Genomic DNA, 13,176 nt, shown 5'->3' on the forward strand with positions numbered 1-13,176 from the left:
CACCGCTATTGCTACCGTCTAGAATTTTCCAACGCTGCTGCGGAATTCATGATCATCTCTGGGGAAAGAAGTAATAGAGCACGCTCACTGCCGCATGCACATCGCAGATGGCTCGACTGAATGAGCCCGCGGCGGCGCCAACGGAAACAATAGAGTCTCGTAAGTACAAGAGAAGCAGTTTCCTAGCGACGGTATGGCAGACTGATATTATATACAGTTAAACGAAAGTTCATGCGGCAGAACCGCGACATAGCTCGAGCGAACTCTACACAGTCGCTGCGCATTCGGAGCCTCGAGAACGAGATCTCCAGGCTGTTGGCCGACAATTTAGGCCTTCGGGCGGAGATAATTCGTCTGCATGGAGAAATAGAGAATGGAAATGCTCAGCGGATAGTGGATCATACTGGACAAGTGAAATCACAGCTGGAAGAGAAAATCCTTGAAATTGGTGCATTGCTTTCGGGTCTTGGTGCACCGTCTCCGAAAAAACAGTCAAGGCAGAGCGAACGAGCTACGAGAGCGAGTCCAGCTACAAGTCCAGGCCATGAAAAGTGGAAGAACATATGCACTCCGAGTGAAGCAGTTGCTGGCCAGGAAGGACGATTACCCCCTATCCTGGAAAACAAATATTTTCCGAGAAGAACCCTCGAGTATTTGGCCTCCAACCTTTCGAGCCAGGAGGAACGCTAACACTGCTACAGGCAAGAAGAGATCCTGAGCCTGGTCACCGATGCAGAAGCTGCTAGGAACACTGAGTCTCCAGAAATCGGCCCTGCACCAGTTTCACAATTTGTCGATGAGGATCCAGTCAAAATTGACCTCCCAAGACGTACCAAAAATCAAGATGTTGTGGACACGATCAGTCTAGATCCTGCTACTTCAGTCAATCTAGAACAACGGCGAAAACGTCGGGATAGTAGTGGACTCTTAGACCAAGAGCGAGCTAGCAAGCCAGAATCCTCGGCAACTGAGTTCTGTGAAACGACTGGGGCTCTCAAGAAGGGAGCTAAACGGAAACTCGGTGTCCGAGATGATGAAGAAACGGATGCTTCTAGACGATCTTATGCCAGCTCTCCGGATGAATTCAACTACACCCGAGTTGCGAACGAGGACACGTCCCAGACCAAATCTGCTTCTCCACCAGAGCGACCTAGTAACAAACCTACTAAAGAACTTGCCATTGCTAGAGGAGCCCCGCGGGATAAGACCACTGCCATAATTGCCAATAGGAAGGTGCTTGCTCCGAAATGCATCAACCAATCGCCAAGGAAAAACATTCCTGCCTCGGACGATACCAAAGTCAACAAGCCGGAAAATCAGAGGCCGAATAATTCGACAGATGCAAGTAAGAACAAGAAGCGAGAACCTGTTAGAATCCAACCTTCTCCAGATCCGGTGATCAACACTGTTGAAGTACAGCCAGACACACCAGCTGCACCAGCTGCAGACAAATTCTCGTCGGAGCTTCCCGAAGCCCCATCAACTGGCAGGGCAAGAGACACCCCGCCTCCTGTGACTATCGGGCCAACGCGGCCAAGTCGACGAGCCCGCGGAGCTGTCAGTTATGCGGAACCTAGTCTTCGGGATAAGATGCGCAGGCCAACCAGAGAAATGGTTGACGCCGTCACTAGGGATGAAAAAGAGAAGGCTCGAACCAAGGTCAAGCTTGAAGAGGACACTGGTGTAGCTAGTCCAGCCATCAAAGGAGAGCCTGAGGCAGACGATGCTTGGAAAGATATGCCAGTCGCCTCGTCTACCACAGTAGAGAGTAGCCCTCTGAGGAATATAACACCCAGGCCAGATCTACTCCCTAGCAATATCACAACCCATCGAAAACGGCGCGAATCTATTTTGAATCAAACGGAGCTTGATATCCCCAAAACGGCTTCAGGAGGTGCAATTGCGGCACTTCTAGCAGAAACGAGGAGGGTCAAAGCGGCTGCAAAAGAAAAGGAGAGGGGAAGGGCCGTTGAGGACGAGACTGCAGTGAGCAACGGTATGGCAGCTTTAAATATTTACGAATTTCGAGGTTCCTCGCCTTCTTCAGCAGAAGCGCCGTCCAGAGCCATCGAGGGGAAGGCTCCGACACGATTCTCTAGAAGGTATCCTCGAGACCATGCTCAACAGCCTCATCAGAGCGACCATGAGATGTCGGATATGGACGCATCGAGGCAACCCGACAGGCCAGCATCTCATCGGAGACAGTCCACACTTGGTCTGAGAAGCTCTTCATCGAATGTTGAGATGGGCAAAGAGCACGAAATGGATAAAGCGTTGAAGGGATCTTCCAACACCACCGGAGCAACAGACGTCGGGGCTGGCGGATCTAGGAGTGACAGGATATCGGTGCGGAGGCGAAGCATGATGCTCTGAACGACTTGTATGACTCTCAAGACCAATTTTTTTTTTCTCTGCGTGTTGGATGAGCAATTGCTGTACACTTTGAGCGAAGGAGCAGGTTTGGATTACTGGGTGAAGAATTCTCTGGATGGAGGCAAGGATATGATACCAATAGAATTCTCTTACTCTATTGACGAGATGCCATTTTCAAACGAGGTGTGGATGTATGTCTATGACGACTATCGCCTCCTCTCAGCGGAGTACCTGGGTGTAATGCCTCCAACCCGTCGGCAGACTTCATGCCCCTCCCTCAACCAATTGATGGCCGCATGTTCTCCCGCCTCCCTCAATCTACAATCGAGGCTATCTGGCTTCCTAGTTCCCATGTCTCTGTATCATGATCCGCCCACAACCTTGGTATATGTGATCTTCTCCACGTTGACGCTTTCAACCCCATCAGCATCCTTCCTCAACTGATACACATAAAGCGTCAAACCAATCCCCTGGACCTGCACCGCCGTGTCAGCACAATACCCTCTACCCCCCCCCCCCCCCCCCACCCGCATGTCCTTCCCTCTCCAAGCAGAGAGTGAACTTACATCCATCAGACAAAAACTCGGCACGATCTCCTCCCCCTCCGCCACCCACCCGGTGCTAAACGCGCCCGTCGCACTGCCCGGGTTCACAAAGAACTTGTTCTCAAACTCGAAGGCGTCGAAGCGGTGCGTGCCCCCCCAGCACAGCACGTCCACGTCCAGCTTGTTCGCCTCGGCGAGCATGAGGTCCGTCTCCATGGGCGCGACCATGGTGAAGCCCTCCAGGAAGCCGATGCGCAGGGAGCCGTGGGTGACGACCTGCGAGAGCGGCAGCGACGTGGCCTCGGCGTCGAAGCGGCCCTTGACGATCTTGAGGTCGGGCGAGATGGAGCGCAGGTACTCGTAGGTCGGCTTGTCCGTGAGGTTGCCCAGGCAGAGCGTCTGTCCGATCTTGCCCGGGGTGAGCAGCTTCTTGAACTGGGCCGGGGGGAAAACGGGGGGTCAGATCTTCTGTTCGTGAGGGAGAGGATTCATGGGGAGGTAGGTAGGTAGGTAAGGTACCTTTGGGGGTATGTCGATCGCTCGGTCGGGGATGTGCATGTCTCCAATGACGAGGACGAGGCGGGATGTCATGATCGTGGCGGGGAGGGAGGGGTCTCTTTTTGCAGCGGTTCTGGAGCTTCGAAATGGGCACGTCAATTAATTCTTCTCCTTCATTGTCTGTCGGTATGATTAACAGCTTCTTATGCTTCTATGCGTGGGTTGTGGAAGCTCCGGCGCAAGAGGTGATGATGCAAGCATGGAGCTCGGTGGGAACGGCTGATGCTTGCGATGGGTGGTTGCTCTGACGATCACGTGCCTCGATAAACGTTATCATTTGGTTAAGTAGCGTTGGAAACGGTTTCCGAAGGGGACGGAGCTTCGCAACCGAAACAGATGCCCTGGCCTCATCTACCGGTATCTGATTCCTGGTTCGTGTTGCTGGGATTTTTTTCAATCTTCCTAAGAATTTCTTGCTCTTTGTTTACTAAATTCCAGACCCTGACACAGCAACCACGTTACCTTTTACCGATGCTCCTCCGTATGGAGATGTATTTATAGATGCCGTGCGATAGTTCTGAGAGCTCCACAAATCAATTCTTACACACACATGGAGACATCGATAGTAGTGGGAGTTGGCCTCGAAACCGTCGGGGTTCTTAAAGTAGGGGAAACTATTTATAGTCAGTGCACCCATTGCCTGTGAACCCGGGTGGTCTCGTATTTAGCGGTATCACTTTATCGTCATGGTGAAAAAGCTGCCGAGAGCAAGAGGTGGGTTAGGAAAAGCCAATCACAAGGCGTGATAGATAGAAGTGAAGGTGAAGATTGATATTCTTGGGCCAAGAGAGAGACTAAATGTAGGCAGAATATATACATATATACAGGAATAACAAATGCAAACAAGTACTTGTGTTCATCCTCCGACGTTGAAATCCATCCCTATACAGGCGACCGGCTATGCTTGGGTATCAATCACATCAAGGCAATTCATAGCATCTCATCTCATCTCACTTGGTCTCGCAAAGGTACCGACTGGTGTCATGGTCCAATAGCTGAAAATGGGTCCTTCCATTCTTTCCATGCAGGCAGTCAGTAAAGCACGCGCGCACGCAACGCTTGAGTCAGGCCCAAAAGAAAATCGTCCAAACATCATCCATCTCATAAATCGTGGGGCCAGAGAGAAGTATATCCAAAAACGCCGTTGCTTGCCCAAGCTGAACTCGTTATATATGCAAACCAGTACCCACGATAGCTTTTGTAATCCGAAAGGCAGCGGAGAACGGAACGGAACGGAACGCGATGCGAGGCGACGCAACGCACCGCATGTACGATCATCAAGAGACCACCCCATTCGCTACTCAGAAAGCGAGCCGCGAAGCCAATACCGACGACGCCTCTCCCCAGCTGCTTGCTCACCTTCTAGAACGTCTGCCTACAGCTCTCCTAGAAGAGCGTGGGCCATCATCATTGTTGTCGTCGTCCCCATCTTCTCCGTCACTCTCGTGGCTACTACCTGGCTTGCCGTTGCCCTTCTTAACCGATATCAAACATCCCTGGCTCTTGAGCGTCTTGGTCAACGCCGTACTGGCTCTCATGCCACTGAAGTCTTTGGCATTGAAGACCTGGAATTCGCTGCTCCAGATGGTGCTTCGGACCGGGACGCTGTTTCCCGGGCCCATGCGTGTGGGGTCGAGGTTCACAAGGGCGAATCTGAGGCTGTATTTCCCCGGTGTTCTAACACTCAAATCGGGGAACGTGAAGAAACAACCTTCCATGCCGTGCTCGTCTTTGCCCACAAACGGAGACGCGACCAAAGTACCCATGAGTCGTCGCTGTTGCCTCTTTTCGGTCGTCCCCGGCATAGCGGTGGCATCCTTATCAGTCTCCGGGTCCCAAAGTGTACAATGGATAACCGAGTACGGACTTCGTATCAAGGTGCTGATCTCAGTCGCCGTCATGTTTGGCCCGCTGACGTCCATCTGCAGGATTGGAGGCGGGTCAATCACCCGGCGGTCACGCTCGCCAAAGCCACAGGCTCGCGCAGCAAGGGGTTGCTGGCGCATGCGGAGCGCGAACTTCGGTTGCGGTCGCTCCCTTCTGGGACTATGGTGGTTAGGTTGGTCCTGCAAGTCTGTATGGCTATGACTAGCGTACCTTGGCTCTTCGCTCAAGAGCCCAGAAATCTCCATTGCTTGGGGGCCCTGTGCCTGGGACAATTGCCGTGACGATGCGTTGGAGAAGGTTGATTCTCGGCGGGAGTACTGGCCCCCCTGACTGAATGGTGTTTGCGTGGGCGAGATGCTAGCTTCGGCAAGGCGGTAGCCGGATTCAACTTGGCTGTATTCTTGTTCGCCGTCTTTGGCCCGATCAGCCTTCCTCTTCTTTCTAACAGGTTCGGTTTGCCTACTGGGTTGGGAGGGCAAAGCACTGCCCTGAGAGTTACCTGTGGCCAACGACTGTGGACTCTGCAAAGGCATCAACATAGGTTGCGAAGGAGTTTGTGACTGGTGCGAGTTCATAGGAGCTTGTTGAGGTAGATGATGATTGTGTTGCGGCAGAGCATTAGGGTCCACCTGACTCATGTATAGAGAATGTTGCGGCGGTTGCTGCTGCTGCTGCTGCTGCATCACGTACGGAGGTTGTGATTGCCGAGCCAGGAACGGATTGGGCCGCGGTTCGTGGTGTGGAGGCTCGTGATTCAGCAGCGACGACATCGAAGGCAATCTTGGAGGAGGTGGCCTGGAATGATTGTCCCTATCTGCTGGATATGGATACCGGGGAGGCGGGGGCCCACCATATCCTCCGGATTTTTGTGTCAGGGACATCTTATGGAGTTCTCAACGGTATTCGTGACTGACGGAGAGGCTTCCCGAAAAGGATGGAATGGTGTTTGGGTGGTGAGCCTTTTGTGCGGAAGGTCTTGTTCTACAGAGAGGTCAAAGGGGCGACCCAGGAACATGGAGCTGGATTATACCTCAATCAGATAGATCCCAGGCCACAATGGCAGGTCAATGAGTGTTTCTAGATCCCTGGGACTCTGCTGGCTGCAACTTGTTTACTACCACAATTCGGCAAGATTGTCTGCCGGGGGGGGCATTCCACCGACGAGTTCGGATTCACAGTCGGGATTCACGCAGGGAGCTGTGAAACTTAAGCGGAAAGGAGGATGCAAGTAGAAAGATACAGGTATCAGGTCGACTGAATGGCCAAAAGATTTCGAGGCACGAAAATGAGGACCGTCGGACTCGCAAATAAATATATATATGTATGTATATATATATAGCGGGGAAGCCAATGGTCCGAAGGTTGCGCAAACTGGTCTCGGGCTTACGACAGACAGGTGCACATTTACTGCTTCATGGCTGACCGAGTCGTCGGATGGCAGATTGGATACCGGCTGTACGGGTTTTCGGTAACGATTGGTGGGGAATGGACGAGTGGTCGCGAGGTCGTACGGAATGCTGGCAGCAGCGGTAGTGATCGCGAGAATGCTCGAGCAGAGGAGGGTGGTGGTGGTGGTGGTGGATGGTGGTGGTGGTGGTGATGGTGAGAAGTGGAAGGGGAAGGGGGAAGAGAAATGGCGCGGTGTGGTGTGAGGCAGTGGCTCTAGGACTGGATGAATAGTAGTACCGGTATGTGTGCAATCGATGATCCTAAAGGCTGCAAGAAAGGCAATTGTCATTGGGTTGCGGTTCTATTCTTATTTTTTCTTGGATGGCCAAGACAGAAAGGTCGGTCGCTGCAGGAGGATCCTGTTCTGGATCCTGATCCTCGTTCGATGGCTGCTGTGGAGTGTGGAGGAGGAGGAGGAGGAGGAGGAGGGCGAGGGAAGGGAGGAGGAACGACGAGGAAGTGATTATTCCGCACGGGGACGAGACGAGACGAGACGAGAAGAAGAAGATTGATTGAATGATTGATTGAGGGATTGATTGATTGATTGAGTGATTGAGTGATTGAGTGATTGAGTGAGTGAGTGAGTGAGTGAGTGATTGAGTGACTGATTGATTGTCCAGGCCGGCCCAGGGTCAAGGTTATTGTCAAGGTTCGTGGTCAAGGTCTGTCTGTCTGTGGTCTTTGGTGCAAGGTCCGGTTTGCTGCTGTGAACGAGTGCTGGCACTGCAGCGCCTTCGAATTAGACATCTGTGTCTGCATTTCTGGGTGGGTCAGCGAGAGTCTGGCTGAGTCTCGAGTGCAGAGTGCAGAGTGCAGAGTGCAGCCAGGCCCAGGCCCAGGCCCAGCCCAGCCCAGGCCAGTAGTGATGGATCCTTGGTACCGCCAAATACTATACAGTAGCTAGCAGTAGCTAGCAGTAGCTAGCAGTAGCTAGCAGTAGCTGTACCTAGCAGTAGGTAGCAGTAGCAGTAGCAGTACCGGTAGCCGTACTTAGCACTTTGCATCCTACCCAAAAACCGGGATTTCTGATGCCCAGCGGTCCGTGAGTAGTGGGGGTAAACTTGCTCTTGTTAGGTACCGGTACTCCGTGCGGTACGGAGTATGTCCGTATCAGAGTACTGTAGGAGCAAGTCGAAAAGTACGAAGTACGTAGTACGGACCGGTAGTACCTTAGTTTAGAAGAATGGTCGTAGGTCGTAGGTCGTAGGTCGTAGGTACTTGTTGGAAGGAATAGCTACCTGATTGTTGACAATTCAGTTACTACGTATAAAGTCCGTATATGTAAAGTTGATAATCAGAGTCGCTTTGGTTCTACGGAGTACCGGTACAGTAGATGCTGTATTGATTACTACTGCCTCGACCTCGCCTAGTTTCGTTTCAACTATATTCCTCTTCTCGGACAAGGCTCTCTATACGTCTTGTTGCAGTGGCGCCGCAATTATTGCCTCTCGCTTGTACACAGATGGAAACAGATAGGCAGGCTACAGCAACAGTCAAGCACGTCAAGCACCCTCAAATTGCAACACTTACTACGTAGGTACTTATCGCAGGTCCGCTTTTGCAACATCTTTGACTTTGACTTCACCGCTCTGATTCCTGTCTGAAGTCCGGGGCAAGTTTAGATAGTACGTTGTAGTTGGACCATCTCGTCTCGAATACCCTCTCATCCTGCAGCATCAACTTTAACCTAAACCAACAAGCACTCCCTGGAGTCCCCGACACCCTCCCCCCCTTCTCCCGATTCCCGCCGTGTCACATCGTCACAGCTAGAAAACCAACACACATGTCAACTGATCGGCTCCAGGTCCAGGTCCAGTTATTGGTGTAGGGCTGTCGGTTTAAGGTGGTGGACGGCAAGAGCGCCATCCTGCCGGCCTTGGACACTTTAATTCACCCGTAAGTCCGCAAGACTTAGGTACTTAGCAGTCGGGACTCGGACCGCTCCCATCAAAACCTTCTCTGCGCTCTTGGCAAGCAAGTACTTGCAGACTTCCTTATTCGCTCATAGCGGCAGGTTGGCCGTGGTAGGCCTTGCTATGGTAATATACCGGTACTGTACAACGTGGTACATAGTACTACGTACTACTACGTGGTACAACAACTTCGGAGGAGCAACTTTCGGTCCGAGAAGGCACGGCAGTAACCTTCTTTCGTTACGGAGTACGTAGGTAGTAGTATTTCAACATCACCTCGTGGATCGTGGTCCTCGGCAAGGAATGTATGGGCAGCCTCGCTCGCTCTGCCCATGGACTTTTCACAGGGCTATTTATGAGGTTGTCTTGTATTAGATTGGTTCAGTCAGCGTCAGCCCCTTTTTCATCTATCCCAGGAGAAAGCAATTTAGCCAGAGAAAATGCAGGAGAAGAAGAGAAGAGAAGAGAAAAAAACGTTGTACCTACGACTACCGGTACACCGTAGTTGTAGTTGCACCCTTGATGGCCATACCGGTAGACTAGACACAGACCCCCACGGATAGAAGTTCGGGGCTGATTGTCGGATACGAGGAGTACGGAGAAGTACAACTAGGTACGTTGTAGTTGCTTGTACTTGTACGGAGTTGTAAATGGAAGCAGCCCAGCAACCAATGTTTTCTCCCGTCTTGTGGCGCATATCAGAATTAGGGCTTGACAGGCTGACACTTCAGATATAAAGTTGCCCAGACTTCGACTGGAGCGAACTCTGCACGATCACTTACTACTGGTACTAGGTAGTAGTAGGTACTGCTCTATCGTATGGAGAAAAGATAGACGACCTCGACCTCTGGCGCAGACCTCCCCTGGCCCAACACCGACCGTAGTACCGGTACCGCTCCGTAGAGGAGCGTCATCGAAATTCCAACCAACAGCTTAGCTGGTTCTGCTGCGATGCCAGCAGGTCCAGGCTCCTTAACCAATCCGGCCGACGCCCGTCTGCCCGGAGCACATTCGTTCGCTGCAGAGGAGAAGCCCGAGAAACGGGAATACGGAGATGAGTGCCTTGCAAACCGGACTGCTGGAGTCGCGCTCCTGCATGAAGCTATCCCCCCTCCCCCCCGCTGGCGGTCGCATCGGGGCGCATCGGGGCGCATCGGTCGCTTCACCCAATAACAGGGATAACTAGTAGTAACTGATGTTCATCTCGGGACATTCCGTACGGATCGTGTCATCCGTGACTCCCGACATCGTCGCAAGCAGGAATCCCGGCATCATCGGACACAGACACACTCACAGCAGCTGATCCGCAGCTCAGTCAGGCCTGGGAATAGAAAATCAATACAAATATAGATATAAAATAAAGAGAAAAGCTATTGCCCTACCGTCGAGACGATACATGGTGAGGCTGTTGCAGGTTGTTTGTTGTGGCTGCTGCCGCAGTGGAACTCCGCGTCACGTCACTCCGTCACTCCGTCTCACGACTTCTTGCCACGCTGGTCACGAGGTCTCCGGGCGAATCGAGTATCGGGGACAAGGACCGGGACAATAACGGGGACAATGGCATCGCTGCCATGAAAATCAATGATCCAGTGCCGGGCAATGCCGCTGTCAGAGTTTGATGACGGGCAGGTGCTTTCTCGCTTGGACTCGGTTTCCAAGTCTCTCTCCCTCTCCTCTCTTCTCTTCTCTTCTCTCTCTCTTCTCTCTCTCTATTGTCTCTCTCTCTCTCCCCCCCCCCCCCCCTCGAATTCTCCAATTCTCCGATATCCATTCCGAGAGAGGACCTCGAAGGTGTGATGGTACGGTCGGGATGCAAATGCAAGCCGAGGGTGACCACAGACCTCATGATGAAGGCAAATATCGGAGCTCGCTATTGCTATTTGTTGAGCTGACTGAGAATCCAGAGGAACATTTCATGCACCCAGACGCAGCATCCAAAGCTCCAAGTAAAGCCCCGTACCCCAGTCGGTGGAAGTTGACTGGCGGCAATGCACATACGTCTACAGACTTCTACATAGCTCTACATCTCCTGGGTGGGTTGAGCGAAGGGCAATGAGTTTGCTGGGATTCAGCTTTGGGTGGCACAGCAGGTAGGCCCTTCGGCGCCTCAACCTCTGACCAACCTGGTGGTTTCTGTGCTTCCACGCCTTCCATCACTTGTTTGCACCAAACCTGCTTTTGACAACGCGACCATGTTTGACAAATCATTCTTCGGTCCGTCTTTCGGCCCCTTGTCTATTCTCACAACAGCGCCAATATCAGAAAATTGACAGTGACTGCTCAATACACCAAGACGTTCAGATACTTCTCCAATCAGACACATTCGGCAGAATGAAACAAGCAGGAGGCCTCTTTGAGTGGTTCTGCAGTACGCTGTGCAACTACCATCCTGCATCTCCAATATCGGATCGTCGATGCATGGCGAATCCCGTCTCTTTCCTCGCCTTGCAAGGCTCCGCGACCAGGCGCCGGTTGTAAACATGAGACTTTATGTGCCACCCAAAGCCCGGTGAGCAACAAGCCATTAGCGATCCATTGGTCTCCATTTCGACATCTGAAGTGCAAACATCAGATCAGATCCGAGTCCGGGATGCAGGTTCTAGGGAAGCAACGACGGAGCCCTACCAGCGCTAATTCGGTTTTCAAATTTCCAACTCTAGCCAAACCGCTGCTCAAACCTCTCTCTCGGCACCCATTCCGCAGTGAGGGTTATCTGGTTCCGAAAACCCTCGGGATCGAAGGACTAGGTACGCGGGCCCAGCTGATCAGCTGGACCTTCAACGCTCCGAATGTTGTCATTCTGCCCCCTTTTCACTTTGCCACCTATCTGTACCATGCGATTGCGAGAGGAAAACCATGCCGTAGAACAGCAGAAGCGTCCCTGCAGGTCTTCGGGGGGTGCAGAGAGAACAGCGCTGGCCGAGGCGGTGGAACGAAGTAATTCTTCACCAGCGGGTCAGTTGGGATAGGAACACTGCCAACGCAGAGGATAATCTAGGGATCGAGTATTGCAACGACTTCTCCTCTTAGGCACCTTTGAGTTCTGTTTCACGCTGAGGAGATGGAGCTCTGGTTATCATGGCGTTCGTCCACTTGTTGCCTGTCTTCTGAGCACGTTTTGAGAAGGAATAAGGCTGCTCGTTTTGTTGTTTCGTTGTTTCGTTGTTTCGTTGTTTCGTTGTTTCGTTGTGCTCAAGCGTCCCACAGGGCAAGGCAAGGCCTTACTTGCTTTTGATTCCCGCATTCCGAGCTAGATAGGGCATTGGGCTTCAATGATCTCATGAAACTCGTCGGAGAGAGCGGTATGTCATTCTGCAGAGAGACATTGCAGTACTAGCCTTTCGTACTACTGATCGCCGCCAGACCTGGCTGTTGGGCTCTGGCTGGACGTCGATCTTGGGCTTGAAGATCTACAAAAGAAAGGAGAGATCCATGCAGTCAAGGATAAGCACCTGATGTTATTCTCTCGGGGCTGGAAGGTCAAGCATGATGATATCAACCGGAACCAGCAGATGTTGACACACCTCTTCCCCCCGAGTCCGTCCCAGTTTTTTGAAGATCATCTCTACCTCAATCTCAGCCGACGTCATGGACATTGTTTCGTGACAATAGCTCTTTATACGAATCATTCTTTCTTTTCTTTCTTTTTCTCCCTCGTTCTTGGGCGTACTTCACTTCTTCATCGCTTGCTGGTCTCGCTCAACTGCAAAACCTACCACCTTTGCCTTCCCGGACTTACTCGCTCTGCTCCCAGTAGTGACCAAGCTCTTGAATTGAAAGCGCAGCGTTGAAACCCATTTTGTTCTCCCCCTTTCTTTTGGCGGCGAGGAAGACCGGCCATCTCCTCAATCTTCTGACATCAATCACCAAGCTTACAGCTGCTCTGGGCACTGTACAGTTCTCAACGGCTCTCTATCTCGATGGTCGCTTGGCTTTGAGCTCCCCTCCCTAGCTGGGCTTCCACTCCGCCGTGGACTCCCTCTTCCAGGCTTCGCTGAGCCTCGGGACTTGACCGATTTCTGTTCCTTCTTGAGTTTCTTCAGTCTGAGCGCCTCCCACTGCTCTCCTCTTTTCGCATTGACGTGATTGCATATTAGCCTGACGTAGGCGTTGCAAATATGAGGATTGTTCATCGTCGAAGGGCCAAGGCTCACAGTCGACCACGAGGGAAGTTTGTCGGACATGTCGCGCATCATGTCCGCTAGATCGATCCATCTCACAGGCATGCTCTCGTTTCCTTCATCCGGGATCTCCACTGCAACTTGTGTCCGAGCCTCATAGTCCATGGCATTGATGCGTTCATAATGTTCTTCGAAGACCTGGTCGTCTGCTCTCAGTAAGGGCAGGAATTGCTTCCTCTGAATGGCGTCCATCTCCTCGGCGGATAATTGGGATCTTTCGTAGACTGTCATTTTCGAAAGCTTTGGATCGACTGTGTTGACAACACGGAT

The 13,176-nt window shown here is 52.1% G+C and overlaps 4 protein-coding genes across 4 annotated transcripts; 1 reads left to right on the forward strand and 3 right to left on the reverse strand.

Moving 5' to 3' along the window:
- Positions 1-107: 107 nt before the first annotated feature.
- Positions 108-2,373, forward strand: L3040_000644 (uncharacterized protein; the record flags this gene model as incomplete). Its single annotated transcript, XM_007288263.1, has 3 exons — positions 108-159; positions 218-650; positions 702-2,373. The coding sequence occupies 3 exons, from the start codon at positions 108-110 to the stop codon at positions 2,371-2,373; spliced, it is 2,157 nt and encodes a 718-aa protein (XP_007288325.1).
- Positions 2,374-2,735: 362 nt separating this feature from the next.
- Positions 2,736-3,509, reverse strand: L3040_000645 (uncharacterized protein; the record flags this gene model as incomplete). The annotated part of the gene is made up of 3 exons (XM_007288262.1): positions 2,736-2,849; positions 2,940-3,353; positions 3,438-3,509. 3 exons carry the CDS (start codon positions 3,507-3,509, stop codon positions 2,736-2,738), a joined length of 600 nt encoding a protein of 199 aa, XP_007288324.1.
- Positions 3,510-4,831: 1,322 nt separating this feature from the next.
- Positions 4,832-6,244, reverse strand: L3040_000646 (uncharacterized protein; the record flags this gene model as incomplete). The annotated part of the gene is made up of 3 exons (XM_066155252.1): positions 4,832-5,522; positions 5,574-5,775; positions 5,827-6,244. 3 exons carry the CDS (start codon positions 6,242-6,244, stop codon positions 4,832-4,834), a joined length of 1,311 nt encoding a protein of 436 aa, XP_066013288.1.
- A 6,353-nt stretch (positions 6,245-12,597) lies between these two features.
- On the reverse strand, positions 12,598-13,137 carry L3040_000647 (uncharacterized protein; the record flags this gene model as incomplete). The annotated part of the gene is made up of 1 exon (XM_066155253.1): positions 12,598-13,137. One exon carries the CDS (start codon positions 13,135-13,137, stop codon positions 12,598-12,600), a length of 540 nt encoding a protein of 179 aa, XP_066013289.1.
- Between the last annotated feature and the right edge of the window lie 39 nt (positions 13,138-13,176).

Source organism: Drepanopeziza brunnea, assembly GCF_022702325.1.
Source record: "Drepanopeziza brunnea f. sp. 'multigermtubi' strain 214-2 chromosome Unknown ctg1, whole genome shotgun sequence".
Taxonomy (NCBI): domain Eukaryota; kingdom Fungi; phylum Ascomycota; class Leotiomycetes; order Helotiales; family Drepanopezizaceae; genus Drepanopeziza; species Drepanopeziza brunnea.